Source organism: Chaetomium tenue (genome assembly GCF_020726465.1).
Source record: "Chaetomium tenue strain MPI-SDFR-AT-0079 chromosome Unknown F5144scaffold_2, whole genome shotgun sequence".
NCBI lineage: Eukaryota > Fungi > Ascomycota > Sordariomycetes > Sordariales > Chaetomiaceae > Chaetomium > Chaetomium tenue.
This window is the reverse complement of record NW_027117330.1, coordinates 1,923,996-1,951,772: the sequence shown is the minus strand read 5'-3', so window position 1 is coordinate 1,951,772 and position 27,777 is coordinate 1,923,996. Positions and strand designations below refer to the sequence as shown.

At 57.6% G+C, this 27,777-nt stretch overlaps 10 protein-coding genes across 10 annotated transcripts; 6 read left to right on the top strand and 4 right to left on the bottom strand.

Annotated features, from left to right (window-relative positions):
• Window positions 1-551: 551 nt before the first annotated feature.
• Window positions 552-2,604, top strand: F5144DRAFT_110091 (uncharacterized protein). The gene is made up of 6 exons (XM_066782130.1): window positions 552-661; window positions 740-809; window positions 874-954; window positions 1,011-1,361; window positions 1,415-1,840; window positions 1,895-2,604. The coding sequence occupies exons 1-6, from the start codon at window positions 651-653 to the stop codon at window positions 2,501-2,503; spliced, it is 1,548 nt and encodes a 515-aa protein (XP_066646320.1). The 5' UTR covers window positions 552-650; the 3' UTR covers window positions 2,504-2,604.
• Window positions 2,605-4,439: 1,835 nt separating this feature from the next.
• Window positions 4,440-11,741, top strand: F5144DRAFT_484412 (uncharacterized protein; the record flags this gene model as incomplete). Its single annotated transcript, XM_066785442.1, has 4 exons — window positions 4,440-4,603; window positions 4,712-5,455; window positions 5,501-6,269; window positions 6,429-11,741. The coding sequence occupies 4 exons, from the start codon at window positions 4,440-4,442 to the stop codon at window positions 11,739-11,741; spliced, it is 6,990 nt and encodes a 2,329-aa protein (XP_066646319.1).
• Window positions 11,742-13,035: 1,294 nt separating this feature from the next.
• Window positions 13,036-14,668, bottom strand: F5144DRAFT_561542 (uncharacterized protein). Its single transcript, XM_066788263.1, has 2 exons — window positions 14,314-14,668; window positions 13,036-14,241 (listed from the first exon to the last, which is right to left on the bottom strand). Exons 1-2 carry the CDS (start codon window positions 14,465-14,467, stop codon window positions 13,364-13,366), a joined length of 1,032 nt encoding a protein of 343 aa, XP_066646318.1. The 5' UTR covers window positions 14,468-14,668; the 3' UTR covers window positions 13,036-13,363.
• A 63-nt stretch (window positions 14,669-14,731) lies between these two features.
• On the bottom strand, window positions 14,732-19,200 carry F5144DRAFT_561540 (uncharacterized protein). Its single transcript, XM_066788262.1, has 3 exons — window positions 18,655-19,200; window positions 15,079-18,604; window positions 14,732-14,994 (listed from the first exon to the last, which is right to left on the bottom strand). Exons 1-3 carry the CDS (start codon window positions 18,858-18,860, stop codon window positions 14,950-14,952), a joined length of 3,777 nt encoding a protein of 1,258 aa, XP_066646317.1. The 5' UTR covers window positions 18,861-19,200; the 3' UTR covers window positions 14,732-14,949.
• A 524-nt stretch (window positions 19,201-19,724) lies between these two features.
• Window positions 19,725-20,275, top strand: F5144DRAFT_544899 (uncharacterized protein; the record flags this gene model as incomplete). Its single annotated transcript, XM_066787326.1, has 2 exons — window positions 19,725-20,051; window positions 20,144-20,275. 2 exons carry the CDS (start codon window positions 19,725-19,727, stop codon window positions 20,273-20,275), a joined length of 459 nt encoding a protein of 152 aa, XP_066646316.1.
• A 306-nt stretch (window positions 20,276-20,581) lies between these two features.
• Window positions 20,582-21,132, bottom strand: F5144DRAFT_544898 (uncharacterized protein; the record flags this gene model as incomplete). The annotated part of the gene is made up of 4 exons (XM_066787325.1): window positions 20,582-20,757; window positions 20,822-20,884; window positions 20,993-21,008; window positions 21,070-21,132. 4 exons carry the CDS (start codon window positions 21,130-21,132, stop codon window positions 20,582-20,584), a joined length of 318 nt encoding a protein of 105 aa, XP_066646315.1.
• A 298-nt stretch (window positions 21,133-21,430) lies between these two features.
• F5144DRAFT_561536 (cytochrome c oxidase, subunit VIb) lies at window positions 21,431-22,407 on the top strand. Its single transcript, XM_066788261.1, is given in 5 exon segments — window positions 21,431-21,619; window positions 21,633-21,636; window positions 21,896-22,009; window positions 22,096-22,159; window positions 22,224-22,407. The coding sequence occupies 5 exon segments, from the start codon at window positions 21,576-21,578 to the stop codon at window positions 22,256-22,258; spliced, it is 261 nt and encodes an 86-aa protein (XP_066646314.1). The 5' UTR covers window positions 21,431-21,575; the 3' UTR covers window positions 22,259-22,407.
• On the bottom strand, window positions 22,408-23,667 carry F5144DRAFT_561534 (telomere stability and silencing-domain-containing protein). The gene has a single exon (XM_066788260.1). The coding sequence runs from the start codon at window positions 23,554-23,556 to the stop codon at window positions 22,564-22,566; it is 993 nt and encodes a 330-aa protein (XP_066646313.1). The 5' UTR covers window positions 23,557-23,667; the 3' UTR covers window positions 22,408-22,563.
• A 173-nt stretch (window positions 23,668-23,840) lies between these two features.
• On the top strand, window positions 23,841-25,138 carry F5144DRAFT_561533 (40S ribosomal protein eS10). The gene is made up of 4 exons (XM_066788259.1): window positions 23,841-23,995; window positions 24,105-24,142; window positions 24,293-24,664; window positions 24,740-25,138. The coding sequence occupies exons 1-4, from the start codon at window positions 23,957-23,959 to the stop codon at window positions 24,795-24,797; spliced, it is 507 nt and encodes a 168-aa protein (XP_066646312.1). The 5' UTR covers window positions 23,841-23,956; the 3' UTR covers window positions 24,798-25,138.
• F5144DRAFT_505364 (chaperonin 10-like protein) lies at window positions 25,139-27,289 on the top strand. Its single transcript, XM_066786447.1, has 7 exons — window positions 25,139-25,676; window positions 25,768-25,876; window positions 25,992-26,180; window positions 26,257-26,460; window positions 26,530-26,795; window positions 26,871-26,968; window positions 27,029-27,289. The coding sequence occupies exons 1-7, from the start codon at window positions 25,633-25,635 to the stop codon at window positions 27,232-27,234; spliced, it is 1,116 nt and encodes a 371-aa protein (XP_066646311.1). The 5' UTR covers window positions 25,139-25,632; the 3' UTR covers window positions 27,235-27,289.
• Window positions 27,290-27,777: the final 488 nt, after the last annotated feature.

Here is a 27,777-nt window from a genome sequence, read left to right as displayed (position 1 = left end):
GGGGGGGAGTAACTTGTGCTGGTCGGGTGTGCGTCGTCCTGCACTCCAACGTACATGCAAGCGAAACTGGGGTTGGTGTCGGGTGCCTACCATGCATGCAGGCAAACAGAAGGATGGCCTCCGGATTTTGTGTGCCCAACAATGAGACGCGTGCTCGAGGTGAGGCAATCGGGCTCATGGTGGGATGGCATCGCAGAATTTCCTCGAAATCTTCGAGACGGCGGGAGACATGGGGGGTCGAGCAGCCCTGCCCTGGTTTCCAGTCCCGCTTAGCGGCATCGTGCAATTGGACCCCACAAGACCAACCGTTTCGAGATTGGATCAATCTTAGCCCCTCCATCAACCCCTCCTTCCGCCCCTTTTTTTCTGGGGCCTGATAGCGGTCTGGCCATCCCAGCAACGAGCCCAAAGTCAACAGCCAGGGTCCCAAGAGCTCGCTGCCCGCCTTCATAACCACCACTACTAGAAAGAACGCCCGTGATTTTGTCCCGCGCTTCCGTCCCACTTTCAACACCACAGCTCTTTCCAGCGTTGTACGCCTGCTTACTAGATTTTTTTTTTCCTACCAACAGCACTCGTTGCTCCCCCATCGCGACTCTTGCAAAAGTGCCCTGCCCCGCACTTGCCCGAGATCTTCACTTCTCCCCAAAATGGCAGATATGTATGTTCCCACAAAAGGATGGTGTTTACGAAGTGGAAGTGTAGCTCCAGGTTGAGGTTGCTGACGGGTATTATACAGTCAGGTCGATGTTCTCGTCATCGGTGCCGGGCCGACTGGCTTGGGCGCAGCCAAGCGTCTTGACCACATCGTGAGCTCACCGCTCTCTGCCCTGGGGTTACCGGTGGGCGAGGTTTTGCTAACTTGGGTTGTAGAATGGGCCGTCTTGGATGATCATCGATGCCAACGAGAAGGCTGGTGGTCTTGCGTCCACTGACATTACCCCTGAGGGATTCGTAAGTCACGCCTTGTTACCCATCGCAAATTCCTCCTCTGACGGCCACTCTCACAGCTTTACGATGTCGGCGGTCACGTCATCTTCTCCCACTACAAGTACTTTGACGACTGCATCAACGAGGCCCTGCCCAAGGATGACGACTGGTACACCCATCAGCGCATCTCGTACGTGCGGTACAAGAACCTCTGGGTTCCCTACCCCTTCCAGAACAACATTTCGATGCTGCCCAAGGAGGACCAGGTCAAGTGCATTGACGGGCTCATTGACGCTGCCCTGGACGCTCGCGTCTCTACCACCAAGCCCAAGAACTTCGACGAGTGGATTCTTCGGATATGCGGTGAGGGTGTCGCCGATGTCTTCATGCGGCCGTACAACTACAAGGTTTGGGCCGTGCCCACGACCAAGGTACGCATGTCCGTTCGATTCTCGACATATCGTGTGCTCACCGGATATCTCAGATGCAATGCGAGTGGCTCGGCGAGCGTGTTGCGGCTCCCAACCTCAAGATGGTCACGCAGAACGTCATCCTCAACAAAGTCGCCGGCAACTGGGGTCCCAACGCCACCTTCCGCTTCCCCGCAAGGGACGGAACTGGTGGTATCTGGATCGCTGTGTCGGACACACTTCCCAAGGAGAAGAAGCGGTACGGCGAGAAGAGCGAGGTCACCAAGGTGGACGCCGAGAAGAAGACAGTCACACTGAAGGACGGCACCACCATTGGCTACGGCAAGCTCATCAACACCATGGCCGTCGATTCCCTTGTCGAGAAGATGGGCAACCAGGAGCTGGTCACTCTCTCCAAGGGCCTGTACTACTCATCGACCCACGTTATTGGTGTCGGTCTTCGCGGCGAGCGCCCGGAGCGTATCGGCGACAAGTGCTGGGTAAGGCAGACAAGGCCAATCCCCGGACAAGTTCATCGCTAACACGTGTGCTAGCTCTACTTCCCCGAGGACAACTGCCCCTTCTACCGCGCCACCATCTTCTCCAACTACTCGCCATACAACCAGCCGCAGGCTGATGCTAAGCTGCCGGCGCTGTACCTCGCTGACGGCAGCAAGCCCCAGTCCGCCGAGGCCAAGGAGGGCCCATACTGGTCGATCATGCTCGAGGTTTCGCAGTCGACCATGAAGCCGGTCGACGAGGAGAACCTGCTGAAGGACTGCATCCAGGGGCTCATCAACACCGAGATGATTAAGCCTGATGACGAGATCGTGTCAACCTACCACCGCAAGTTCGACCACGGTTATCCGACGCCGGCGCTCGAGCGCGAGGGTGTCCTCAAGGAGCTCCTTCCCAAGCTCCAGGACATGGACATCTGGTCTCGTGGCCGCTTCGGCAGCTGGAGGTACGAGGTCGGTAACCAGGACCACTCGTTCATGCTCGGTGTGGAGGCTGTCGACAACATTGTCAGTGGCGCCGTTGAGCTAACGCTCAACTACCCCGACTTTGTCAACTCTCGCCAAAACACAGAGCGTCGGCTCGCCCAGGGCTTTTACACCGGGTCGTCGTCAAGCAGCGCCGTCCCTTCCCGGCCGAAGGCTTAATGGCAGTAGTTCGTTGTGGAAGCTGGGGCTTATAAACGAGGGTTCCTAAGTCATGTAGAACGGGTGGGAACTATCCCGTCTCGTTGCACTTGCATGGCACTTTCTTTTCGCCGCCGCGTGCGTTTGGAATTTGAAGAAAAAGAGGACAGCAAGATTTGTTGGACGGCTCATCGGAGGACCGAAGGCTACAAACCTGTTCTCTCATGGCCGGCCAGGGCTACACCTAGATACTAGAGGAATTTTCAGCCAGCGGCCCGGTAGAAAAGACCTATGCCGGGCGATAGAATATAATACAATATCGGGGGACAAGAAAACCAGAAGTGATCTATTTGGCAACAATGTGTTATTTTCGTTATCGTTTGTTTGCGATGGATTGGATTGATCTTTTCTTTTCCCCTCTCTGCGTCCTTCGTGTGAACCGTGCGGTGTGGCTTGCCGCGAACATGAAGGCGGCGTGATGTAACCGAAGCCCGGATTGGCTGCAGCTTTTGCCCAGAGCAGTGACGTCAATGGCGCTTTTCTGCCAGAAATGGCGCTTCCAGGGTCCATCACCCTTTTCGTTATTACAAGTTGAAGCTGAAGGTTTGGTGTGCGAATATGTCGTTATTGGGATGACCGTAGTATCTAGTAATAGTCAGTGTAGGTAGTAGTAATACCTGGAATTCAACCCGGGCCCCGCGCAAACCCAACTTAGCATGCCTGCAACCGGATCCGTGGGAGTTGGTAGGGTCGACACCTAAAGAGGGGCAACGCAGTGTGACGGCAGCCCCTGCCTCGACCTTGGTGCTGAGGAAATGGGGAAGCTTGAAAATCCCACCGCTTCTTCGATGTGAAAAGCCCACTTTCGAAAATAATTGCGGGTTACCCAATGCGCACACGAGGGAGCGGTATTGGGCGCCAAGGTTGCCGGTACTGCGCTGGACTGTATTTAACGCACCTCTGTCCCTCAGACTCGACACTTTTTGCGGTGAGCCGTAACCGTCGAATGTCTCAGACAGCCGAACTCAACCAAGGCCATGCTCGTGATAAACTCGTAGATACCTAATATTCATCCTGACGGTTCCGTCTTGCATTCCTTGGGCCACCAAAGCATTTGCTTCTTCTACCATTGATTTGCCGCCTGTCGCTGCATCGTCCTCGGCCGTTTTGGGGCACACAGCTCCTCCTGACCAGCTCACCTGCACCACAAGATACCCCCGCCCTTTCCCCCCACCCGTTGTGCCATCCCCACGGGCTCTGCAACGGCCCTAATGTAAAACTGCTGCGGGCCACACCTCTTTTGAGACTGCACTATCGCTCTGTTTGGACGGCGACCTGAGCTGCAAGAGACTTGACTCGCGGTCCGCCGCCGCCACGACGCAGTTAGGTAAGGCAACTGCTGCACTCCGGAAGAACGGCAACAACCGCTGCGCGCACAATACTCCGTAAGGCAACTCGCCTCCGTCACGCCACAAAACGAAAACCATCACCACAAACGGCTCACACAGGCAAGCGCCAACATTCCACCGACAAGTGGTGTTATTCTTTTTTTTTTTTTTCTTCCGATCTTTTTGCCCTCCGGAGGAAACCCTCCACACCCCGGACAGGTTGACAGTTGACAAAGACGGGCCCCGGAAAGCATCCGGACACGGCACCCGCAAAATTTGGAGAGTCCCAAGCGAGGCTCGGGGACCCGCTCTGAGAGTGCTGCCACTTGCCAACGCCCCCGCTTGCCGAATCTCCGTTTTGCCCTCGCAACGACTCCAGTCTCCAGTGTGCGAGTGATGGTTGTCATCATCACCAACCACCACCAGCAACAGCGGTAGAACATGACAGGCTCAACGTTGACTCCCGCCCGGCCAGCCTTCGATACTTGAGACCCGCGGATCCCTCAGGTATTCCCTTCCTCCCCTCCTCCCCGCCCTCCTCCTACCCCGGTCGGTCCCTCCGCGACGACATGGACTCCGCCGCCGCCGCCTCAGCCTGGCCGCCCGACGACCAGCTAATCGAATCCCCGGCCGACATCCTCGAACGGCTGCGCCAAATCGCAGGATACACTTGGGACGATACCCGGCAGCCCTTCCACTCGACCTATGACAACTGGCAAGTCTATGGCACGCGGTTCGTCTCGCCTCACTCGACACGCCCGTCCGGCGCAAATACCCTCCCGTCGCACGCGCCCTATCACACAACCAACCCGCTTATCGCGTCCAATTTCCCTCCCTCCAGCCGAGCGTCCTCTTCAGACCATCGTTCCTATGTTTCCTCGTCAGAGACCGAGTCCGTCTCGGACCGCTCGACCGCCTCCGATGCCCCCGTCATCGAGCAGCACGTGGTCGCAAGGGTGTCGTACCACGTTCTCCGCGAAGAGAGGGCCTTTTACATCTCCAAGAGCCTAGTCTCCAGCGTCGACCCGAAAGGGGAGCGCATGGTCAAGCCACTGGATGTGATGCGGTTGCCGTCGGCCCCCGGCGACCGAGGTCCCATTATTGTTGCCATCTATGAGGATCCCGGCCCGAACTCTCTGGTAAAACTCCTGGATTTTGGGCCCGCCTTTTACTTTGCCAAAAGAGACAGCGACCGGTGGGAACCGCGGCGGAAGGTCACCCCCAGGCTAGCGCCTCCCATAAGCCTGCAAAACTTTCTCGATTTCGCGATTGGTGCCGCCCAGTGTCTAGAGATCGTCCACCACGGGCAGGGAATCGTCCACGGCGAGATCCGCGCGGACGCCTTTCATTACAATATCGAAACCAACAAGGTCAAGCTGGTGTCGTTCGGGTCGGGGCTCCGATCCTTCGAGCACGGCCTGACGAGCACGGGATGGTCCGCCTTTTCTAAGGCGGTCGGCGTCAAGCACAAATTACAGTACATCAGCCCCGAGCAAACGGGGCGAATGCCGGCCGAGCCGGACACCCGGACCGACATCTACTCGCTCGGTATCTTGTGTTGGAGTCTCTTGACACAGCAGCTCGTGTTCCAGGGAGACTCACCGCTGGACATCGTCCAGGCTGTGCTCAGCCGGAGGATACCTATCGTCACCGCGATACGCATGGACGTCCCCGAGGTGGTCGGCCGCATCATTCAAAAGTGTACCGCCAAGAACGTCGCCGACAGGTATCATTCGGCCGGCGGCCTCCGCTACGACCTCGTGGCCGTGCAAAAGATGCTCAGTGATGGTGATTCCGCGGCGCTACGCGACTGGCCGATAGGTTCCAGGGACGTCTCATCTTCATTCAGGCTGCCGACGGGTATGTTGGGCCGAGAGCAGGAACGGGCCGAGTTTGTGAAACTCATCGAGAGGGTCGCCAAAAACCACTTCTTGACCCAAAACGGCAGCACGACCCGGAATTCCGACGCATCGAGCCTTGGTACCGATCTCAACGACGCCGCCGACGGCTCTAGCGAAGGCGGAAGCTCGGCCGGTGGGACAAACCGCCACAGCACGTCCATCCCGCAGGCGGACAACAAGTCAAAATCGGGATCGCAACAGTCTCCGCCGATAGTTTCCGACTCGATGGATACCTCCCTGTCGACCATGTCCTCGGGCGTCTCGACGCTATCGGGCGGCCCTCGGGCCCCCCGCGCATGGGACAGACATTCCTTCCTCGACAGCAACCATGCAGCCGATGGCCCTAATTCGGAGCCTTCGCGCCATGGCGCCACCGTGGTGACGGATTCTTCGTCTGCCAGTTTGGCTCGTCAACTCGGCTCGGCCAAGTTTAGGAGACAGGGCCATTGCGAGATCGTCCTGGTCGAAGGAGCCGGTGGGCTCGGCAAGAGCTGTCTGGTCCAGTCCGTTCTCCCCGATGCCCGGAGACGAGGCTACTGCGCGACAGCCAAGTTCGACCGGGCGAGGCGGACGCCCTTTGGACCTCTGCTGAAGCTTCTCTCTTCGCTGTTCCGCCAGGTCCAGGGCGAGAGGAACACGGATACGGCTTTTCATCAGTCCCTGAGGCATTACGTCCGGCCGGTTTGGCCAATATTGCACAAAATCCTAGACCTCCCGGAATTCCTCCTCCCGCCCCCGCCGGCCGAGTCGCCGGTCGCACGTTCCTCCAATAACCAAACTGCTAGACCCAACTTGAAGAGGCGAAGCTCCTCCCCAGATACATCCTCCGTGTCCACTCCTTCCACCCTACGAGCGTCGTCCGGCTCGGCCGCGCCAAGTTCGCGGGATTTTCTCCGTGCCGGCGCCTCTACAAAGACCAACCGGCTCATGAACACCTTCCTCGAGGTGCTGAGGGTGTTTACCCAACACAAGTTCATCTGCTTCTGCCTGGATGATTTACAATACGCAGACGATGAGTCCCTGGAGCTCATCAGCCAGATTATCAGCGTCAGGTTAAAACTGATGCTCATCATAACATACCGCCCGGAGGACATCGCTCCCGAGGCGGTGCGCAAGTTATTGACTCCGCCCAAGTCCGACGACTTCCCCAAGGGCGGCGGTCCGAGAACGACCAAGATCACGCTCGCGCCGCTTGGCGAGGAGGACATAGTCCGCTATGTTTCCGCAACACTCTCACTGCCCAAGGAGAGAGTTCTCCCTCTAGCCTTGGTCATCCAATCCAAGACGGCCGGAAACCCTTTCTACATGCGAGAGATGCTCAGCGCCGGCTACCGGAAGAAATGCATCTGGTACGATTACATCGCCGGCCATTGGAAATATGATCTGGACAAGCTATTCGATCAATTCCAAGGGGAGCAAGACTATGACGTTCTTGACACCGCCTTTATCACCCGCCGCCTAAGCGAGCTGCCAGCGGCTTCCCGGACCATTCTTGCATGGGCCGCCTTGCTTGGTCAGACATTTTCCTTTGATCTGATCTGCAAGCTTATGAGCGGGCAGCGGTACGTGGATGACCACGCAGATGACGTGGGCGAGCCGTTGGTTGCCGCCTCCTGCGAGGTGGACGTCGTCGCGGGTCTCGAGGCCGCCATCCAAGCTTTCATCATCATTCCTGGCGACCGGGACGACCAGTTCCGCTTCGCCCACGACCGCTATATCCAAGCCGCCGCGGCTCTCAAGGAGTGCAACTCCCGGTGGATGCATTTCGCCATCGCTCGGGTACTTCTCAAGCACTACTCGACTAACCCAGGCCTAAAGGATAACGCCGCCTCCCATATCTGCGAGTCAGTTGACATGATCAAAAAACGGATCCCGCATCGGCGAGCCTTTCGGAACCTACTCTTTGAGCGCGCGCATGAGGCAACCGAGAGCGGCGCTCGTCCCACGGCCGCCAAATACTTCAGCAACGCTGTCGCCCTACTCCAGTCGAATCCCTGGGATGAGAGCGCCGAGGACGTGTCGTACGACGAGACCCTCCAGATTTATTTGCAAGCCGCCGAGTGCTATTTATTTATGGGCCATCAGAGTGCCGCCGGCGTGCTCCTGCAGACAATTTTCGACCACGCGAGGACGGACCTCGACAAAGCCCCCGCATGGGTGCTGCAATCGAGGATACTCGCCCAGAGTGGCGATTCAAACCAGGCCCTGATCTCTCTAAAACAGTGCTTGGCCGCCCTCGATGTGGCCGTCGATGACTGCCCGACCACGGAGAAGTGCGATGAGCATTTCGAGCGTCTGGCTGAGAAGATTCGGACAACGGATCGCCAACTGGTACTGAACCCGCCCACAACCCTGGACCCGATGATGGCCTCTGTTGGCGCGGTGCTGGCGGAGACGACGAGCACCGGATGGTGGACTGATTGCACTGTCTTCTACCAACTGGCTTTGCTGATGACGGAGACGCACTTCAACCGGGGGTTCTACCCTCAGTCCGGCATGGGCTTCCTATACATGTCCATCATCGCCTTGTCTCGGTTTAACGACGCCAAGCTCGCGGCCCAGTTGTCGAGCATATGCCTCGAGCTCCTGGACAAATCTCGCGACCCGTTCTCTATCTCGCGGGGCTACATGATTTATGCCAACTTTGTCGGCCATGTGCAAGACCCCATCGACGTATCCATCGGGCAGATGGAAGGGATGGTAGACTACACCCTAGCCGCCGGGGATAGGACAACAACCATTCTCAGCTTTGCGCTCTCGGCTCAGCTGAAGTTTTATGCTAGCGAGAACTGCGCCGATTTGGAAGCGTTCTGCCAATATGGCTGCGAAGAGATTCCCAAATGGCATCTCGATACGCGCGGCGGCACGCTTCTCATTGCCGTCAGACAAGTCTGCCGTGCGCTACAAGGCAAGACGCGGTCCGCGCACGCCCTCGAGGTCATGAGCGACGAGCATCACGACACCCTCACTTACAAGAACTGGCTCACGGCCAACACCGACAACGGCGGTCGGTCGTTGCTGATCTACGAAACCATGGAGATTGTTCCCCTTTTCCTCTACGGCCACTACGACCAGGCGATTGAACTCGGCAAGGCCTGCCAGGAAAGGGCGCATCTTTTGTGGTCGGCTCGCAATACCAGGCTGACGATGCTCTTCTATGGCTTGGCTTTGGCCGGCGCCGTGCTCCGCCAGCTAGGAGACCCCCTCTCCCCGGGAGCAGAGGGCCTCGAGGATCACGTTAACCAAGAAGTCCGGAAGGTGGAGGAGCTCAGCAAGCAGATCAAGGATTGGCAGGTTGTCGACAACGTCAACTATCTCGCTTGGTCAAAGCTGCTAGACGCATCAATTTCCGAGATGCTCGGCAACCACGGCATCGCCATCCGGCAGTACGAAGAGGCGCTGGATCATGCCTCGGAGCACAACTTCACCTTCGAGGAAGCACTCGGGAATTACTTGATGGCCAATATCTTCATCAGAAACACCGCGCGGCGCTCCGCCCGCTCCGCGCTACGTGATGCCGTCTCCTTGTTCCGCCAGCTCGGAGCCACGGGCGTCGCAGACCGCATTGAGAGTGACCACAGCATTCTCCTTCAACGGGCCATGCGGAACCCACGCACTCTCGACCAAGGGGTGCAGACCGACTTTTCGGGCGACGCTGCAACTGCCCAGTATCGAAATGTCGATGAAAACGGCACCGACGATGCCCAGCAGTCTACCGCCGCCCTGAAAGGCGAGCGCATGACAGCTTGGCGGGGTTCAATGCAGCCCGAGGCCGGCGCCGGGTTGCCTGCCCTCGATATGATCGACCTGCACGCAATCCTGACGTCTTCCCAGGTTATCTCCTCAGTGCTCAGGGTCGAGTTGCTCCTCAAGACCATGTGCGATGTGATCCTTCAAACATGCAGTGGGTCTGCCACGCACGCTGCCATCGTTGTGCAGGACGAAGGGAGCACCGACTGGTGTGTCGCCGCCAGCGGCGACCCCGAGAAGGGCGCTGAACCGCACATGCCGGGCATCCAACTCGGCATGACCGATCTCGTCGCCGAGAACGTCGTGCTCTACTGCACCCGTTTCCGCGAGGCCGTTTTTCTCCAGGATCTTCTCAACGACGAGCGGTTCGGCAACGTCGGCGAACTCTGGCTGCAGCGGAACCCGGGAAGCAAGGCTGTCATCGCCATTCCAATTTGCCATGGGTCGAAGTCGCTGTTCGGCGTCCTCTATCTCGAAGGCACCGCCGGGTCGTTCACGGACCGCAACGTTAGCGTCCTGCAGCTTCTCAGCAACCAGATTGGCATCAGCTATTCCAATGCGCTCGCCATGAAGGCGGTCGAGAAGGTTTCGGCAGAGAACATCTCCATGGTTCAACTGCAGAAACGGGCTTTGGCGTCGGCGCTCGAGGCCGAAGGCAAGGCGAAGAAGGCCGAGGCCGAGGCTATCCGCAACGTCAAGCTTGCTGAGGATGCGACGAAGGCAAAGTCCATCTTCTTGGCCAATGTGTCTCACGAGTTGCGCACACCCCTGAACGGTGTGATCGGCAATTCCGAGCTGCTGAGAGACAGTAACCTCAACAGGGAGCAGTTGGAGATGGCCGACTCCATCAGAGTCTCGGCCGACCTACTGTTAACGGTCATCAACGACATCCTCGACTTTTCGAGAATGGAAGCCGACAAGATGAAACTGTACATCATCGCATTCAACCCCGAGGAGATGGTGCGCGAGGTTGTCCGGGCGGTTTCGTACAGCAACAGGGAAAAGACGTCAAAGAAGAACGTCAAGATCATCCAAGATATCAACCTGCCGCCCATGCTCATCTATGGTGACCCAATCCGTCTCCATCAGGTTCTGGGCAATCTCATTGGGAACAGCCTCAAGTTCACTGAAGATGGATCCATCACCATTGGCGCCCGCATCGACAAGGAGACGAAAGAGAACGCGACGCTGACATTCTGGGTCAAAGACACGGGTATTGGGATCTCGGCACAGCAGCTTGAGAACCTCTTCCAGCCATTCAGCCAAGCGGACGCGAGCACGGCGCGCAAGTACGGCGGTAGCGGCCTCGGCCTGAGCATCTGCAAATCGCTCATCGAGACGATGATGCAAGGCACGATCCGTCTCGAAAGCCAAGAACACCTCGGCACCACCGCCTGGTTCACCGTTACCTTTGACAAGGCCCGGCCGGAGGTCGTAGCTGGCGACGAACAACTTGCGCCGCCCGACACCCTCCCAGAGCCCGTCAAGCCTTATCCCGCCAGACAACCAAGCGCCATCTTGGTCAAGGATCTCGCGTCCCCCGTCAACGCTGCCGCCGCCACCGTCGTAACCCCCGTGACCCCCGCGACCCCCGACCTTTCCAAGATCCCAAAGTCCGAGCTCCGCATCTGCATTGCAGAGGACAACGTCATCAACGCCCGCATCGCGCTGCAGTACATGCAGCGCCTCGGGTACCCCAACGTGGACACGTACGACAACGGGCTCAAGGCGGTCGAGGGCCTGCGCGACAAGGCACGCAAGGGCACGCCGTACCACATCATCCTGATGGACGTGCAGATGCCCGTGCTCGACGGCTACGAGGCCACCAAGCTGCTGCGCGACGACGAGCTCGAGTCTGTGCGCCGCATCCTCGTCATCGCCATGACCGCGTCCGCCATCCAGGGCGACCGCGAGAAGTGCCTCGCCGCCGGCATGGACGACTACCTGGCCAAGCCCGTACGCTCCGAGGTGCTCAAGAGAAAGCTGGATGCATATTTGCTTGGGGATGCTGCCACCCCAAATGGGACCACTGAGACTCCGGCTACGGCTACCCCTACGGCTACTCCGACCAAGGCGCAGGCACAACAAACACAAACACAAGCACAGGGCCAGGTTGCAGGGAAGACCCAGGCTTCTTCTGCTGCTTCACCTGAGTGCCCGGAACAGGGCAAGGCCCCAAACCCGGCGACGGCTCCGGCCCAAACACAAGTAAAAGGGTGACAGTAACAGATTCAGGGGGCGGGCGCCATGTTGATGTGAACACCGACCGAGAAAGCGTGTGTCCCGAAGGGGGCGATTTTACTAAGCATCGTATCCGTTTCTTTTTTTTTTTGCTGGGCCAGGTCTGGGTTGGATGGCTGCACGGGATGCATGGGTGAAAGGATGAATGGATGGACGGGCGAAATGGACTGGACTGGACTGGAGTGGACTGAACTGGGCCATGGGTTCTTGGAATGGGATTGGGGGTTTTGCATCTGCGCTTTGCATTTTGCCCGGTTCTCTCCCGTCTTTTTTTTTGCTTTCTATTTTCTTTTTTAAAACAAACACCCTTTTCAGTTCTGCGTAGATACCTACCTTTTTATGCATGGGCTTTTCTGGGTTATGCCGCGTTTTTTTTTTAACGTGTTCCCCCTCCGTCGTTCTCGGTCTTTTGCTCGCTATACTTACTAGATACATATACCATGTGGATGTGGGTGTTGGTGCTGGTGGGATATGGGTAACTATTGGCACGGGCTCGGTTCTGGAATGGGACTTTGGCGTGGGCTCTTTGGTGGTCTGGCCTGGCCTGGCCAGCTTGGTTTGGAGTGCGTGGAGTGCGTGGGTGGCGGAGTGATTGTGCATACATAGCTTTTAAAGATTGAACTTGGCGTGTTGTTATGGTCGGTCTGGTGCGGTGCGGTGCGGCCTGGTCTGGTCTGGTCTGGCTTGGTGTGTAGTCTATGGTGTTTTGGCGGGTTTGGCCGAGGTCATCGTGTCACATCATATACTTGTTCTGTTAGCTGGGTACATACTAGACTAGGGAACTCTATACGGCCGGCTGGATTAATGTCGCCTTCTTCTTGCAAATAGTGTGCGTACGAGAAATATAGGTCCCTTCTCGGGGCAGTCGCCCTGTCCCTCTGTATGTGCTGATGACGATGTTGTCAAGATGGGAAGGGAGAACCTCAGCATACCAGGTGGGTTTGTGTTGTAATGGTAGACGTCGCAGCAGCAGCGGCAAACGGTGGTCGAGAAAGGGAGGAAATGGCAAAAGGTTTACCGACTGACTAACTTCCCGATATAATAGGGGAAGGTAGTTGGCTAGGAAAACTCTCAGGGGGTTGACTTCGTGCATTTGAACCCGCACCCATTTCTTGCGTGCAAGTTTAGGAGATATCTCGTTGAAGCCTCGATCATGGCCAACTGTTTCGAGCCAGTTACATGCCGTAGTTCTAGGTTACTGGTTTCTAACTAAACCAAGGGTGTCTTCCACGGCTGTTCCGAGTCGGTCCCTGACAACGGGGTGTGTGTGGAGGGCTAAACGTAGGGTTCTGAATATGGCTTTACTTCAACCTAGCAAAGATCCTACTGAGATACGACGCATAGACAACTTGGGTATGATCAAGGGAGTAGTTGTATGAGACCACGATGGCCTGGTCGACCTAAGCCAGCAGAAGCCAAGTAAAGCAAGTCATCCGAGATACATGGCAGACACAACCCCCTTAAACATAGTCATCACATACACACATGCCCAGCAAGCAGCAAGCCCTCACACCCCAAATAGGTATCAAAAACAAAAGCTCATTCTATTCCCTTCAACCCCCGCAACCAGCCAATTACTATTTATTTATACCCCCCAAAACCTAACCCCTCACCCACGCCGCCACGCCCAACACAAACACACAAACTAGCACATCCGCCCTAACCGAGCCCAGCACCTCGCCATACCGCATCGCCATCTCCACCTTACTCCGCAACCCCGCCGGCAAGAACCCGACCACCATCCCCAGCATGCCACTCCCGCCCGCGGCGGCCGCCTGCAGCCGGCTGCGGCCGCGGTCCGCCACAAAGTGGCGCGTGCCCAGCAGGAGCGCCTCGGCCGTCGCAAACGCCCAGAAGAAGTTCTGGGAAGGGGAAGTGCCGAAGTCGGCGCGCGCCTCGGCGGAGCCGGCGGCAGCTGCGGCCGCGCTGTCCCGCGAGAGCTTGCTGCCCGTGAAGGGCGTGTACACGGCGATGTAGAGCCCCAGGGCGAGCGCGATGAGCGCGTGTAGGAGGCGCCAGAGGGTGGTGTGGCGGTTGGTGGCGGGTTGTTGGGGCTGGGGGAAGGGTTGCGCGCCGCTGCCGGGGGTGGTGGTGGAGGGTGGGAAGGGCATGCCGGGAATGCCGCCGCCGAAGGGGTTGGTGCCGCCGCCGCCGCCAGCGCCGCCGAGCATTTGCATCATCATGCGCATCATCGGGTCGTCTTCCATGCCGGGCGGTGGGGAGAGCATCCCGGGCATGCCGGGCATGGGAGGGGTGGCTGTGCCGGGCTGGTCGAAGCCGAGCATCATTTGGCGGAGCTGGGCGTCGGAGAGGTTGCTGTCGGGGGGTGGCACGCGCGCGGTGGTCTGGGGCTGGTAGAAGTGTTCCGAAATGTCAACTTCATCAGGGTCGGCATGTTGGGCTGCGGCGGTACTGACTGGAGCGCTTGGTGTTGTCGTCGTCGTTGCCGTCGTCGAGGCCGTTGGGGCTGGCGCGGGGTCTGGAGAATACGGGATGGTTAGTTGTCGGTTGGATAAGGTATCTCGACAGAAGTTGTTGGGGGCAAGCCTACCTCGCGGAACACCGCCTCCCAAACCAGTAATCCTATTCAACCTGTTCTCGGCGCCGGCCTTGATCTTTGCCTCGCGACGAGCCTTGCGTTGTCGCGCCTGCTCAGCAGCACGTGCCGCGGCAGCCTCCTCATCTGATGTCAACAGTTCCGTCATTGTTTGCCTATCTTTCTTGTCGAGCGCTTGTGTGGGTGTGTGGGTAGACGGTTTGTGGTTGGAGGTTGGCGTGATTTATGAATCGTTGGGCGACGATGTGCCCTCGTGACGTCGAGCTCGCTCAGTGGACAAACGTGTTGAAGCAACCCTGTGGAGGCGTTGATGAGTTGTCGCATCCAGAAGGGTCCCAGCTCTTTATCTTATCGGAGCTCGACGGAATTTATGTTGAGGACGAAGGGTTCGGGTTGGCTGAGCAGCTGGAAGGACAACAACCCCCTGCAAAATAACTAACTGCACGCTCCCCCTGAGCATGCATATACACAACAGACAGGAGACGCTGCTCGACTTAGAGCTCAATCCTTGGGTACTGCAAGTCATAAATCTATCGACTGAGTTTTCTCTTTGCCTGGTTACATTCTAATCCTAACCATAAACACAACCGCTTGACACGTGCTCCCCAAACCTGCTACCCCTAAACACAATCACGGCGTAGCCTTGCTCATGCTAATCAGCCTCTTCAGCCCAACCTAGAACACCACAACGTTAGCATACCACTCAAATAATCGACAACAACGACAACGACAACGGCAACGACAACCAGAGTAACTTACCATCCACTGGCCACACTCCTCGACTTTATCCCTAAAGATCTCCATCTGCCCCTTAGACGCAGCATCATAATTCTTGCCGGCGATCGCCTCAGCAATGGCCGTCAGCTGCTCCACCGTGTCGGGGCGGACCAGTTCCCCGTTGTTGAGGTGGTCGAAGAGTAGTCCCAGCCGCTTCTGCGTGTCCTTGACCTGCGGCGCGAACGTCGCCGGCGCCTTGGACGCCACCCGCTGCATGTCCTGGCTCAGGAGCTCCACCATGCGCTGGGCGTCGGGCGGGATGTGCGACCGGTCACCCGCCGGGTGCCGCGCCGCTGGCGGGGTCGCCGACGCGCGGGGTGGGGGAGGGGTCTGCTGCGGCGGCGGCGCTCTGGCCGCGGGCGGGGGTCCACCGGCAGCCGGGGAAGGTCCCGACATTGGAGGGGGGCCGACGGGTGGCCGGGATGCCTGAGGGGGCGGCGCCGTGAATTGTTGGGGAGGAGGTGCCATGGGCTGCTGAGTCGCCGGCACCGGCGCATACGGGTTGGCCGGAGGAGGCGCTAGCGGGGTGGGGGTGGGCCCTTGGCCATATGGCTGCGCAGACGGTGCGGGTGCGTATCTATTGGAAGGCGGGGGGCCGGCAGGAGGAGCGTTGTATGGAGATGCGGTCCGTCCAGCGGGCGGAGGGACCATTGGAGACGGCAACCCGGCGGCTGCTGCCGCCGGCGGAGGTGCGTAAGGGCTCGGCGTGTTCGACGTCACCGAAGCCGGCCGCGCGCCATAAGGTCCCGTCGGCGGCGGCCCAACAGGCGGCGATGTCACGCTGCGAGGGGGTGCCGATCCTTTGGGAGGTGGGGGCGGAGGAGTGGGCGCGCTCCGCTGATAAGGCCCGGTGGGCGGGGGGCTTTGCAAACCTGCCTGGGCGCCGAAGGGTGCAGTGATGGGTGCCACGCTCGGCGTAGTCTTGCGGACTGGAGGCCTTGTGACCATAGGCACATCATTCCAGCTGCCCGGATCCTTGTGAATCTTGGGCGGAGGACCGGTGTTTCTCGGAGGCGGGGGGACCGGCGCTCCTGGCTGGGTGAACGTTTGGGGGGCGACGTATCCTCCAGGTGCCGGGTGGGGAGGGGCATACCCGGCCGGCGCATACGGGGAGGCTCCGGCAGGCGTAAATTGGGACGTGGTTGAAGGCGCGTACGGATTCGACGATGGCGCAACGGGCTGGACTGGAGCTGGCGGCGCGTAAGGGTTGTTGTGGCTGGGCCCAACCGGAGGGATGGATGCTGGCTGCTGGTAGCCCATCGGCGTCGGCCCACGGGAGGCCGCGCGAGAGATGGGGGCGGTTTGACGCTGGGCGACCTGGGGGACCTGAGGGGCCGCCTTCTGGGTAGCGAGCCGGACGCGGTTCCTGGCCACTTCGGCAGCAGGGAACTTGGTGGGGAGGAGATCTAGGTATCTCTGTGCGATAGCCAACTGGCCGTGGGCGGCGACGATATCCGCGTACTGGGTATACTTGTCGTATAGGGACCCGAGCTTCCAGCCTTCGGTAAGCTCCTTCTCGTCGTCGGCGAACTTGATGACGTGGCGGAACACGGTGACCTTCTCAATGAAGTGCTGCAGTGACCTAGCATGGATCGAGAAGGTGGAATCGTTGCTGGCCTCCTGGAGCCCGGCCTGTTCCGCTTCCTGGAGCTCAACGACCCAGATATCCACCACCTTCTCGAGCTTGGAGCCCACGAGGTAGCAGAAGGAGGCATCCTGCCTCGAGCCAGACTCATAGATGCGGTCGCCGAGGGCTTCGCAGAGGTCAGGGAACTCGGAGGGATCAGCGAAGGTGCAGAGCGTGACCATGGCCTCCTTCCAGTTGCCGAGGTCGGCATTGTACACGACATCCCATAGATTCTTGCCGATGACCGAGTTGATAAGCCGCAGGTAGCTCGGGCTGCCCTTCTTCTGAGCGAGGTAGGAAGTTTGCACCTTGTCCACAAGTTCCTTTCCGCCACAGTTGGCGAGGATGAAGGCGTCGGCGACCCTGTCCTCCTTCAGGCAAATATCGACAGCCTTCTCAAAGTTACCGAGGATGATAGCCCTGGTTACTCGGTCCTCGGCCGTGTTGCCTTCACCCAAGAGCTGGAAGGGCTGGTCCGTCTTGGCTCCCTTGGCAGGAGTGAGGTCGGACAAGAAATCATCGCCCTCATCAAGATCGCCCCACATGCTTGTCACGCGCTTGTGCTTCTTCTTTGCGTCGTCGCCGTTGGGTTGCGGCGGGGCCAGCCCCGTCTCCTTCGGCTCTTCCTTGGGCTCGGCGGCCTCCGTCTCTTCGGGCGAGGTGGAGGCTTCATCGTCCTTAGCGAATCCGAGATACTCAAGAATCCTGGTGCGCCCGTCCGACTCGCTCAGCGCCTTCAGCACCTGCCAGTCAGCCTTCTCTTCCTCCGTCTGGGCGTCAGCGGCGTTAGAGTCGCAGATGGCGCCGATATCTCCTCGCTTGTATGCCTCCTCGAACTTATCGGTGGCGGAGCCAATGTCGGAGTCAACAGAGAAGCTCGATATCTGAATCTTTGAAGACCTGGGTTGGCCGGCGGGCGTGTCATTCTTTTTAAAGGTGATAAGCTTGCCGCCGTAACCGAAAGAAACACCGACGGGCCGCTCGAACCAGACCGGTGCCCTTGTGAGCGAGAATGACGCCCCCTGAAGCTCGGTGGGAGCCTTAGCGAAGAAGTCGTCGTCGTCCGTGTTAGTTTGCGCGGCGGGCGCGACGGAGGCATTCGTGTTCTGCAACGTCTGAACGGTGATTTTACCGTCGAACGAGGCCGTGGCCACGAGGTTGGGGTTGCCGGGGTTGAAGCGCGTCAAGAAGGTCCAGTTGGTGGCCTCCGGAAACTCGCCGTATCGCTCCCCAGTCTGCGGGTTCCATACAAGAGTCCTGTTGTCCTTACCGCAGGAGATGAGCAGGCCCGGGTCCTGCTGGCACCATGACAGTGACAGGATGCCCTGATCGTGACCTTGCAGGGTCTTTTCGGGCGCTTGCGAGTTCCTGAGGTTCCATAGCAGGATCAGAGGGGTGTTGTCGTCGGACGTGGCGGTCAGGAGGTTGGTGGAGTTGGTCGGATCCCAAGCGATCGCGCTGACGGGCTTGCGGTTATTGTTCAAGGTCAACGAGGCCTTCTTCGTCTTCAGATCCCACACCGTCACAAAACCGCCGGCGCTGCCCGTCGCCAAAATATTGGAGACTTTCCGGTTCCAGGCCACGCAGTCGATGTCGTGAGCGGCAGCGGTGCCGAGTCGGAAAGCGGTCGAGGTGTCGTTGATATCCCAGACGAACAGCTCGCCCTTCGAGCCAGCGGTGGCGAGCACTTGCGGTCGCAGAGGGTTGAACTGGAGTGCCTTGATCGGCCCGGTGTGCTTGGTATCGCGCGACATGACTGCCTCCTCGCCAGCAAGAAGCTTCGCGGCATCCCACAACTGTAGCGAGCCGTCCTCCATTGCGCCGGCAACCACACCCCGCGGGTGCTCGTCACTGGGGGCGCCCCATGCTATATCGTAAAACCTTTTATCGTGTTAGCGTCGGGGCCATGCCCAGCCATGCGATGCGCGTACCTGGACTCCGTGCTGATGCTGGCTACCGGCTGTAGCTCCAGGCCTTGATCTTGAGCGTCGAGGTTGAGTTCCCATAGCTCGAGCTTGGTCTCGTCTGAGAAGTCGGCATCGACTGCACCGGACCGTGTACCTGTAACCAATACTGGGTTCGGGCCGGACGACCAGGCGAAGGCCGCCGTCCGCGGGATCTCTCTCAACCGAACCATGGCGGGCGTCGGATGGAGATCGGCTTGGGGAGAAGACGAGGGCGGTGTTACGTTAAGTGGGGGTTGTTGGTAGTTATTCGAATTATGGCGAAGGTAGACGGAACAATTGGGTTAAAAAGGAAATTAAGCACCAGTTTCCCTACCGCATCAAGCGTCGAGCCGTGAGGGCGCAGGGTGAGTGGTGCGGTGCGGTTCGGGTGTGAGTCGGGATCGGTGCGGCCTGTTGCCAGATTGCCTCGATGCCAGGGCAAGGCAAAGCAATGCGTCTTCAGGGGATGCGCCCCAGAAATTTGGCGGCTGTCTAACCACAAGTGACAACCACCATATGAGTGGAATACCCTAACCCTGTGATATTCGAACAACCGCACCTTTTCGCTCCACAACCATGAATAGCAATAACTGTCACTAAAGAACAGGGTTGGACCTCTACATTTATTGGCTATAAATCGTGTTTCCATTTTGGAAAAACTTGTTTCAATTAAGAAATGTGGTTTTATCACAACCAAAGTCGAGTATGACGTATCGAAGATAGATCGCACAGCCAAGTAGTGAATTTAGCAGTCGGGTTTGGGCGGCAGGCGGGGCACCAGCTTCTCACAAGTCAAGTCGCATTCAATGCTTTGATATCTGCAAAAGCACGTGATATCCATCTTCATCAACAACCAGTGAATCTCACCTTCAGACGGCAGAATCGACAGGTCTCCCAAAAATACGGCACTGTTGAACGGCGCTGAACAAGACGACGATCCGACCAGTCGTACCAGAATACCACCACCAGAGAAGACCGGACGAGCTTGTCACCTGGCCATCTTGCGTGGACACCACCCACCCCTACTCACCAGACCATAAATAAACCACCAAAAAATGACAGACACCTCCCGCTGGAAATCCACCGTCTACGTCGGCGGGCTCGCCCCGGCCGTGACCAAGACGACGCTGCAGGACGCCTTCCTGCCGTTTGGCGAGATCGCCGACGTCTCGCTGCCCAAGAACGAGAACCCCAGCACGGCGGCCGCGGAACCCCACCGCGGGTTCGCCTACGTCGAGTTCGAGGATGTCGAGGACGCCAAGGAGGCCATCGACAACATGGACCAGGCCGAGCTGTTCGGGCGGGTGATCAAGGTGTCGGCGGCCAAGGCGCCTAAGAGCGCGGGTCAGGTGCTAGGCGGGAAGACCGCTGTCTGGGAGCAGGTTCGTCCCTTTTTCTTTCTGATTTTTTACTGTCTCCTTTTTGTTTTACTTTAATGGTTTTGGACGGGACTGGTATTGACTTCTCGGTATAGGAAGGGTGGTTGGCCGAGAATGCTGTCAGTGAGGAGGACAGGCTCGCAACAGACCAGGCCCAAAATGCTAGGCCTGACGACCCGATGCAAGGGCTGGAGGGGCTAGATGTTGCTGGGCCGAAGCCGGAATGATGGCTTGTGCCGATAACGTTCACGAATAGATACCGTACGGTTATGTGAGGGTTCCGCGAGTCCAGGACCCAGGGTTCAAGTCGATACCAAGGAATTGCATAGCTGCGGCGTTGGGGGTTGCTTCAGAAAGACCATTGCGGATCAAGGAAATGCATGTTTTTTCTCACGCCTTGGAGAGTATTGACACACGCCGAGCCTGAATCACTTCCCGGCACCTTCAGCTCGATCTGTCTTCGTATACAAGTTCCGGCCGTCTAAATCTAACGGTCCAACCGTCCACCATGCATAGCCCGCACACATCTTCCTTTAGGAGTGCTCTGCCTTCTGGCCCTCCTGGTGACCTTCCTCGTGGGCATCATGGTGCGCCTCGTGATGCGCATCGGCGAGCCGGTTTTGCCTCTTGAGGCGGATGGTCTTGTCGGTCATGAAGTGGCGAAGGCTCGAGTAAACGGCGGCCGAGACGGCGAAGGAGACGACAACGCCTACGGAATTCATAAATATTAAGCCGCTTAAAAATGGTAGGGACGCATCGCGGGGCATACTCACCCAGAGGCCACAACTCGGGCGGGATCCGCTTAAGGCGGCGGAGACGCTGCGAAACAGTGTGCGCTACCAGCCGACAGCGTTCGTGTCAGTCTTTCCTAGCTACTCAATTCCATTGCAATCGGACTACCGATGATGCCGCCGGGGTTGCCGTCAATATATGACTTCACGTACCAGATTGCTCCTCCTTCTATCAAATGTGCCGGGTCAGTTCTGGCGCAATTGAATAAACTGGCGCAAGGACTACTTACCGGCACCGGCCGCATCATGCGAGCCGTAGGGCGGAACATCCGCAGAGCCCGGGTGGCATACATCTTGGGTGATGGGTGAGCGGAGATGTTCCTCTGAGGGAAAACTGTGGTTGCGCAGCAGCCCGTTTGGGGGGGGGGGGGGGTTCTGAAAGCTTCGGGAAGTTGGCGTCACGATTTAGCGACCACGGGAGAGAGGAGCTCGGGTCCTTGCACAGCTAGTCCCCACAAAAAACAGCACGATTTGTTTGGCTTGTGAGCCCAGCCAAGCCTTGGCTACAAAGAAATCAGGTAATTTTATCGACCTTTTGCGGCTTGCCAACCAATTTCCTGTGAGTCTTTGCCGACCCTCCTTGCGCATGATGCTGTGGACTCCCGCAGCCGAAAGTGCCCTGGCCTGACCTCACCACTCCCAAGCTCTGGCCAATTCCCACGACGACGACTCCGTCAATCAATCCGCCCGTCCCATTGAAGCTGCCTCGCCCCGTCAGCTCCTAGATTCGCCCAACATGTCCGACGACGACCGCGTTACCAAGCCCTTTAAGTTCGTCACAGGTACGATTGAGAGCTCTCCAGCGCCGCAAATTCCCTCGGCAAAAAAACATGGCCTAATCTCGGCTTGATCATGCGGAACCCGTTACTAACACTTTTGGCAGCTGGTATGCACCGCCGTTTTTATTTTGCAGATGCCCCGAGTTGAATCCGAATTGGCCGTTTTGCGAACGAATTGGAGAGGAAGAGGAGGGGCGCACTGGACTTGGACGGAGAGAGGGGCAATGGGGCCGAGATGACGAGTGCAAGTCGGTCTAACGAACGTCTTTACTCCCTAGGTGTCGACGCCCGCTTCCCGAACGTCAACCAGACCAAGCACTGCTGGCAGAACTACGTCGACTACCACAAGTGCATCATCGCCAAGGGCGAGGACTTCGCCCCCTGCCGCCAGGTTAGCCCGTCTTGCCCCAGTGTTTGAGGTGTCCCTGAGGGGGGCATACTTTGGAATACAGATGCTAAACCAACCGACACGTGTAGTTCTGGCTCGCTTACCGGTCACTCTGCCCCAGTGGATGGTATGAGCGATGGGATGCGCAGAGAGGTATGCTTCCAGCACCCTGTGTTGTTGTCGTGATAAGGGATAAACGACACTAACACACTTACAGAAGCTGGTAACTTCCCGGCCCGTCTGGACCAGTAAAGGAATGGTGTGAAGGGGGATACGGTGGGAGAACGCATCAAACCTGGTCCATGTTACATTAGACTCACAGTAGTCAGGGGAATGCATAGAGTTGGGTTAATCTGCTTGTATGTGTATGTATGCGGTGACAAGGGGTGGGTGGGGACGGGAGGAAAGAATTGCGGTGCTTCAGATTGCAAACGCAAGTGATTGATGTCATCAATTTCTGTAAACCGTTCAAGAATCCCCAAACGCCACCATAACGCTTTCCCAAGAGTGCATAACCGGCACAAACATTAATATAATCAGCCATCTCTGATTCCCCCTTATGCCTTCACTCCTTCTCCTTCACTCTCCTCATCAGATGAGCTCATAAAATCATCATCCTCATCAAACCCAACAAACTTCCTCGCCTGCCCCGTTCCATTTCCATTACCGTTCCCTTTCACAATTTCCTTCTCCTTGCCCTTTCCCTTGACATCAACCGCTGGTTCCAAATCCGAAGGAGGTGTGGTCGCCTTCGAATTCCCACTCCCCTCACCATCCCCATCTTGCATAACCTCATCATCCTCCCCATCCTCATCCGCCGACGACCCACTCCCCCCAACACCCCGCTCCCCAACCAAATTATCGCGATACACCCCCTTCCGCATAACCTCCAACACAGCCTCACGCGTCCTCTCGCCCGCCTCCTCCCTATCCTCCACCCACTTCCCATCCAGCCCGACCTGGCGACTACCATACTTGATCTCCTCCTGGCGGCGCTCGGTGGTCTCGACGATCTCCTGCCAGCGCTGGCGGCGCTTCTCCTTCTCGCGCCGGTCCATCTCGGGCTTGATGGCCAGGTACTCGGCCAGCGCCTTGGCCTCCGTCACCGTCCGCAGCCGCCGCCCGTCCAGGTTGCGCGACGACCCGTGCTCCTCCGCGCCCCCGGCCCCCTTCTTGCGCTTCGACATGCGCCCGCCCGCCGCGCGGAGTTGCGAGCCGAAACCGCCCTTGCCGCCGGGTAGGGCGGCGGAGAGGCGCAGTGGGAGGATGTTGGTTGTGGTGGCATCTTGGAGGTGGCTGGCGGAAGGGTCCTCGGTGGTGGGGAGGTAGTGGGAGATGGGGAGAGTGGAGGTGAGTGGGATAGAGCGGTTGGAGAGAGTTGTTAGGAAGAGACGGGTGTTTGAGGTGGTGGCGGATGGGGGTAGCCGGCTGTCGAGTTCGTCGAGGAGCGTAGTGATGGGTGTTGCTGGTGGCAAAGCGAGGGAAAGGGTCGGAGGGAGGCCCGTTCCAGCGAAACTCGTGATGAGCACGTTTATTTTACTCGGCGCCATTCTGATCGTAAACGGATATTGCGACAGAAGTGGTGTAATACGTGTGTAGTAGTTAGATCCTTTGAGGTCGAAGATTGGAAAGCCGCCGATTAAAGATGAACTTCCGCTCCGTGTCGGCATGGCGCATTGTCGGCATGGCACATAAAAAGATGACTCAGCCGTCTTTCACGTGCACCAGCCACATTAGTGGGTCTCCAGCTGCGCCAGGATTATCAGCTGCCAAGAGGCTTTGTGGCCGTGCGCCCCGCTAATCCCGAGCCCTACTACCAGATTGGAATTTCGGCGCCGCCAGCCCACAAATCACCGCGGTCTTGAATTTTGTGAAGAGCTCGACTCCCCATCGCCGACACTTTCCCAGACCAAGATCCTTAATTGTGTCGACACCGGTCTAACCGCCAAGATGCTTATTCCCAAGTCTGATCGCAAGGCGATCCACGAGGTATGCGATTTTTTGTCCTTGTTCGACCCAGAGGAGCGGGAATGGGCATTTTCTAGGCGAACGGGGTACCATCAATCATGCGAGAAGATAGAGCTAACATTCGAGACAGTACCTCTTCCGTGAGGGCGTGATGGTCGCTGCGAAGAAGTAGGTCCACCCGAATCCATCAAACAACCACCTCGGAATCTCCTCGATCGAAATGCTGCGTTGCAACCTCGATACGCGACATCCAACATCACGACCCCGAACACTCGTCCTCGATAAGACCCATCGATGCTAATTCATTCATCCTTGCAGCTATGAGACCACCCACGAGACCGGCATCCGCAACCTGTACGTCATCAAGGCTTGCCAGTCCTTGACCTCGCGTGGCTACGTCAAGACCCAGTTCTCGTGGCAATACTACTACTACACCCTGACCCCCGAGGGTCTCGACTACCTCCGGGAGTGGCTGCACCTCCCCGCCGAGATTGTCCCGGCTACCCACATCAAGCAGCAGCGGTCCCACGCCCCGCCCCGCGGCATGCTCGGCGAGGAGCGCGGTGAGCGGAGGTTCGGCGGCGGCCGTGGCCGTGGCGGTGACCGTGGTGACCGTGAGGGTGGCTACAGGCGCCGTGATGCTGGTGAGGGCAAGGAGGGCGGTGCGCCGAGCGACTTTGCTCCTCAGTTGTAAGTCGGTCCGGTGGTGAAACTATGCGGGGCACGGTACTCTAGTTCGGTTTACTGACTTGGATTCTCCAATAGCCGTGGCGGTTTCGGCCGTGGCCGTGGCCGTGGTGAGGACGCTGCCCCTCCGTCGTAAGCGAATAGCGCTAGCAACGCCTTAACGGCACGACATGTACTCTACGCCTCAGAGAGCAATAGGGTCGATCGGTAATGCACCTACTCGCCAGGACCGTGAGTGGTTTGCGTGTGGAGTTGGTGGTTAGAGATCATTCGGAAAACTTCTGCATTCAGGGTCATCATTTGCGGTCAATTCGATTTTTGCTCTCACTCGATGCTCGTGGTACTGTAAGCGACGGGCCCGTCGCCGGAATTGATGAGTTTACGAACAATCCGGGGGGAGCTTTTTATCGTTCAGCTGAACGCACTCGGCCGGTGCTAGAATGTTGCGAATCGAGTCGATGTTGATGCTGAGGTTCCACCGTGATTCGCACTCCCATTGCTGACGTCGCGGGCAACTTGAATCAGTCATGCTCGAGTCAGCCTATCAGTTCCTTGAAACTGAATTGCTTTGTCAACGCCTTCTAAGGCGAAGAAGTTGCCCCACTCGGTTAATGTCAAACCAGGAAACCTATTCAACAACACCGAGCTCCACCAATCTGGATAGTCACATAGCATATGGCAGCGCGGGGAGAAGCCAAGTTGAGACAAGAGAGTGGGTCAGATGGTGGTGGTCAACAGTCAGCCCAGGTCGATCCTTGACTCTTGAGGTTTGGGGTGTTTGTGTTGTTACAATCAAGGAACTTCCTCGGCTACTGTTGCCGCCGTCTTTGTCTGGGACTTGTTATAACATGCCCCTCTTTTCCCTCTCATACTCCCATGGGCTCAACATGGTCTTACTTCTTCTTAGCTAGCGTCAACTTATCTCATCACTTGCACAAACAATTACTTGGCAACCCCTCAGCACCAAAAAGATGGGCTCCTTTTCGAAGCTTCCCCAGGAGATGAAGGCGTTGAGGTGAGTTTAATTGGCCTGGCTAGCAGAGTCGCCCTAAATGCTTGAATATCATGGCTGGTTGGACACCTTCATGTTTTAACACACCATGTAGATACAACAAACCCGAGGATTTCGAAATAGTCAACGTACCTCTTCCCGTGCTGCGTGAGGATGATGTCCTCGTCAAGGTGAAGGCCTGCGGTGTGTGCGGAACAGGTATGGCAACTTGTCTTACCCGACCCGTTCTAGAATTTGGTCTAACTCCCATGCAGACTTGGTAATCTATGTTGCTCTCGGCAAGGTCTGGCAACAGAATGGCTAACATACCCCTCCTAGCATATCCATGAGGGAGAGTTTATCGCCGAGTTCCCGCTTATCCCCGGCCATGAGACCGTTGGTGTCGTCGCCGCCGTTGGCCCCAAGGTCACGGGCTTCAAGGTCGGAGATCGCGTCGCGGCGGACAACTCGGAGCTATGCAGTCACTGCTTCTACTGCCGCCGTGGCGAAGGCTTGCTTTGTGAGAACGTACGTCTCAACACTTGACTCATGTCTAGTCAACCGCAATAGAGGCAAACCATTCCCCATACTAATCTTGCCCCAGTGGACCGGCCACGGTATCAACCTGCCGGGAGGTTTCGCTGAGTACTGCGCCTACCCGCAAGCCAAGGTCTTCCAAATCCACAACCTCACCGATATCGAAGCGACCCTCATCGAGCCGGCATCCTGCGCCGCCCACGGCCTTGACAGGATCCGCCCGCGGCTGGGATCCAGCGTGTTGATGTTTGGCGCAGGGCCAACCGGACTGGTAACCCCCCCAAACCTAACCTCCCCACTTCCCTGACCAACATATTAACCCCTCCTTCTTCCAACGCAGATGCTCGCACAACTCCTCCGCCAAAACGGCGTGACCAACCTCACCCTCGCCGCGCCCGCAGGCCTCAAGATGGACCTAGCCAAGCAGCTGAACGCCGCCGACACCTACGTGGAGCTGTCACGGGACGACCCCGCGACCCAGTTCGCGCAGATCAAGCGCGACAACCCACACGGGTTCGACATCGTGGTCGAGGCGACGGGGTCGGTGCGGATCCTGGAGGATGCTATTAACTATTGTCGGAGGGGCGGGACGTTGGTGGTTTATGGGTTCGTTTTTCCTTTCTTATCCCACCACCCTATAAAGTCCTGTGTTAAGCTAACGGGCTGTTCCTCACCTGGCAGTGTGTACGCCAAAGCGGCGCGGGTTACCTGGCCGCCATCCAAGATCTTCGGGGATGAGCTCCGCATCATCGGATCGTTCTCCGAGGTCCATATGTTCCGTACGTTGCCCCCCGCCCGAATTCATATTCATGCACGCCAGGACTAACCGATGGGAATAGCACAAACGGTCGAGTACCTCGACTCGGGCAAGATCAAGACCAAGGGCATCGTCAACAAGGTGTTCAAGCTCGAGCAGTTTGGCGAGGCACTCGAGAGCATCCGGAACAAGACGGCCATCAAGGCAGCGATAGTGTTCGATGACGAACATACGGAGCATGTTGATAAATCCCCGTTTCATGAGCTGCCTACCAGGCCAGTAAACTAGAGCATGTCATGTCACAGCGACACCACATAAGTCACAACGAATTTTTTTGAGCCAATAAAGTTCAATTGAATAGCATTACCCAAACCGAAACCCCAGTTCTCCTCTCCGTCTATAAAGATAGCTGTATGTAAATGCGATTGACCACCGAACCGTGAACAAGAAAATGCCATGCTTTGTAATACCTTGTATGTACAGACAGACACGACAGAACGTACATGGCTGGATAGATGCTGTATTCGAGAGCGAGGTCATCATGCCCAGGTGCGTATGTAACCATGAGGCTCAAACAGGGAGGACTCGCTTGCTTGCCCGACCGCCTGCTCTTTTGCTGTCCGAAAGAAACGAAGTGACCAGAGGGAAAAAAGAACAAGCGATTGTTATGATGACGCCCGAGACATGCTGCAATGATATGTTGACGTGACATGACACCAGCTGTATGCCAGAAGACCCTTTAACGGCTGGCCACAGGAATAAGAAACAGTGGATGGCCGGCCAGCCAACCCATTTGAACGATCGTGATTAAAACGTGGAGAGTGATGAAGT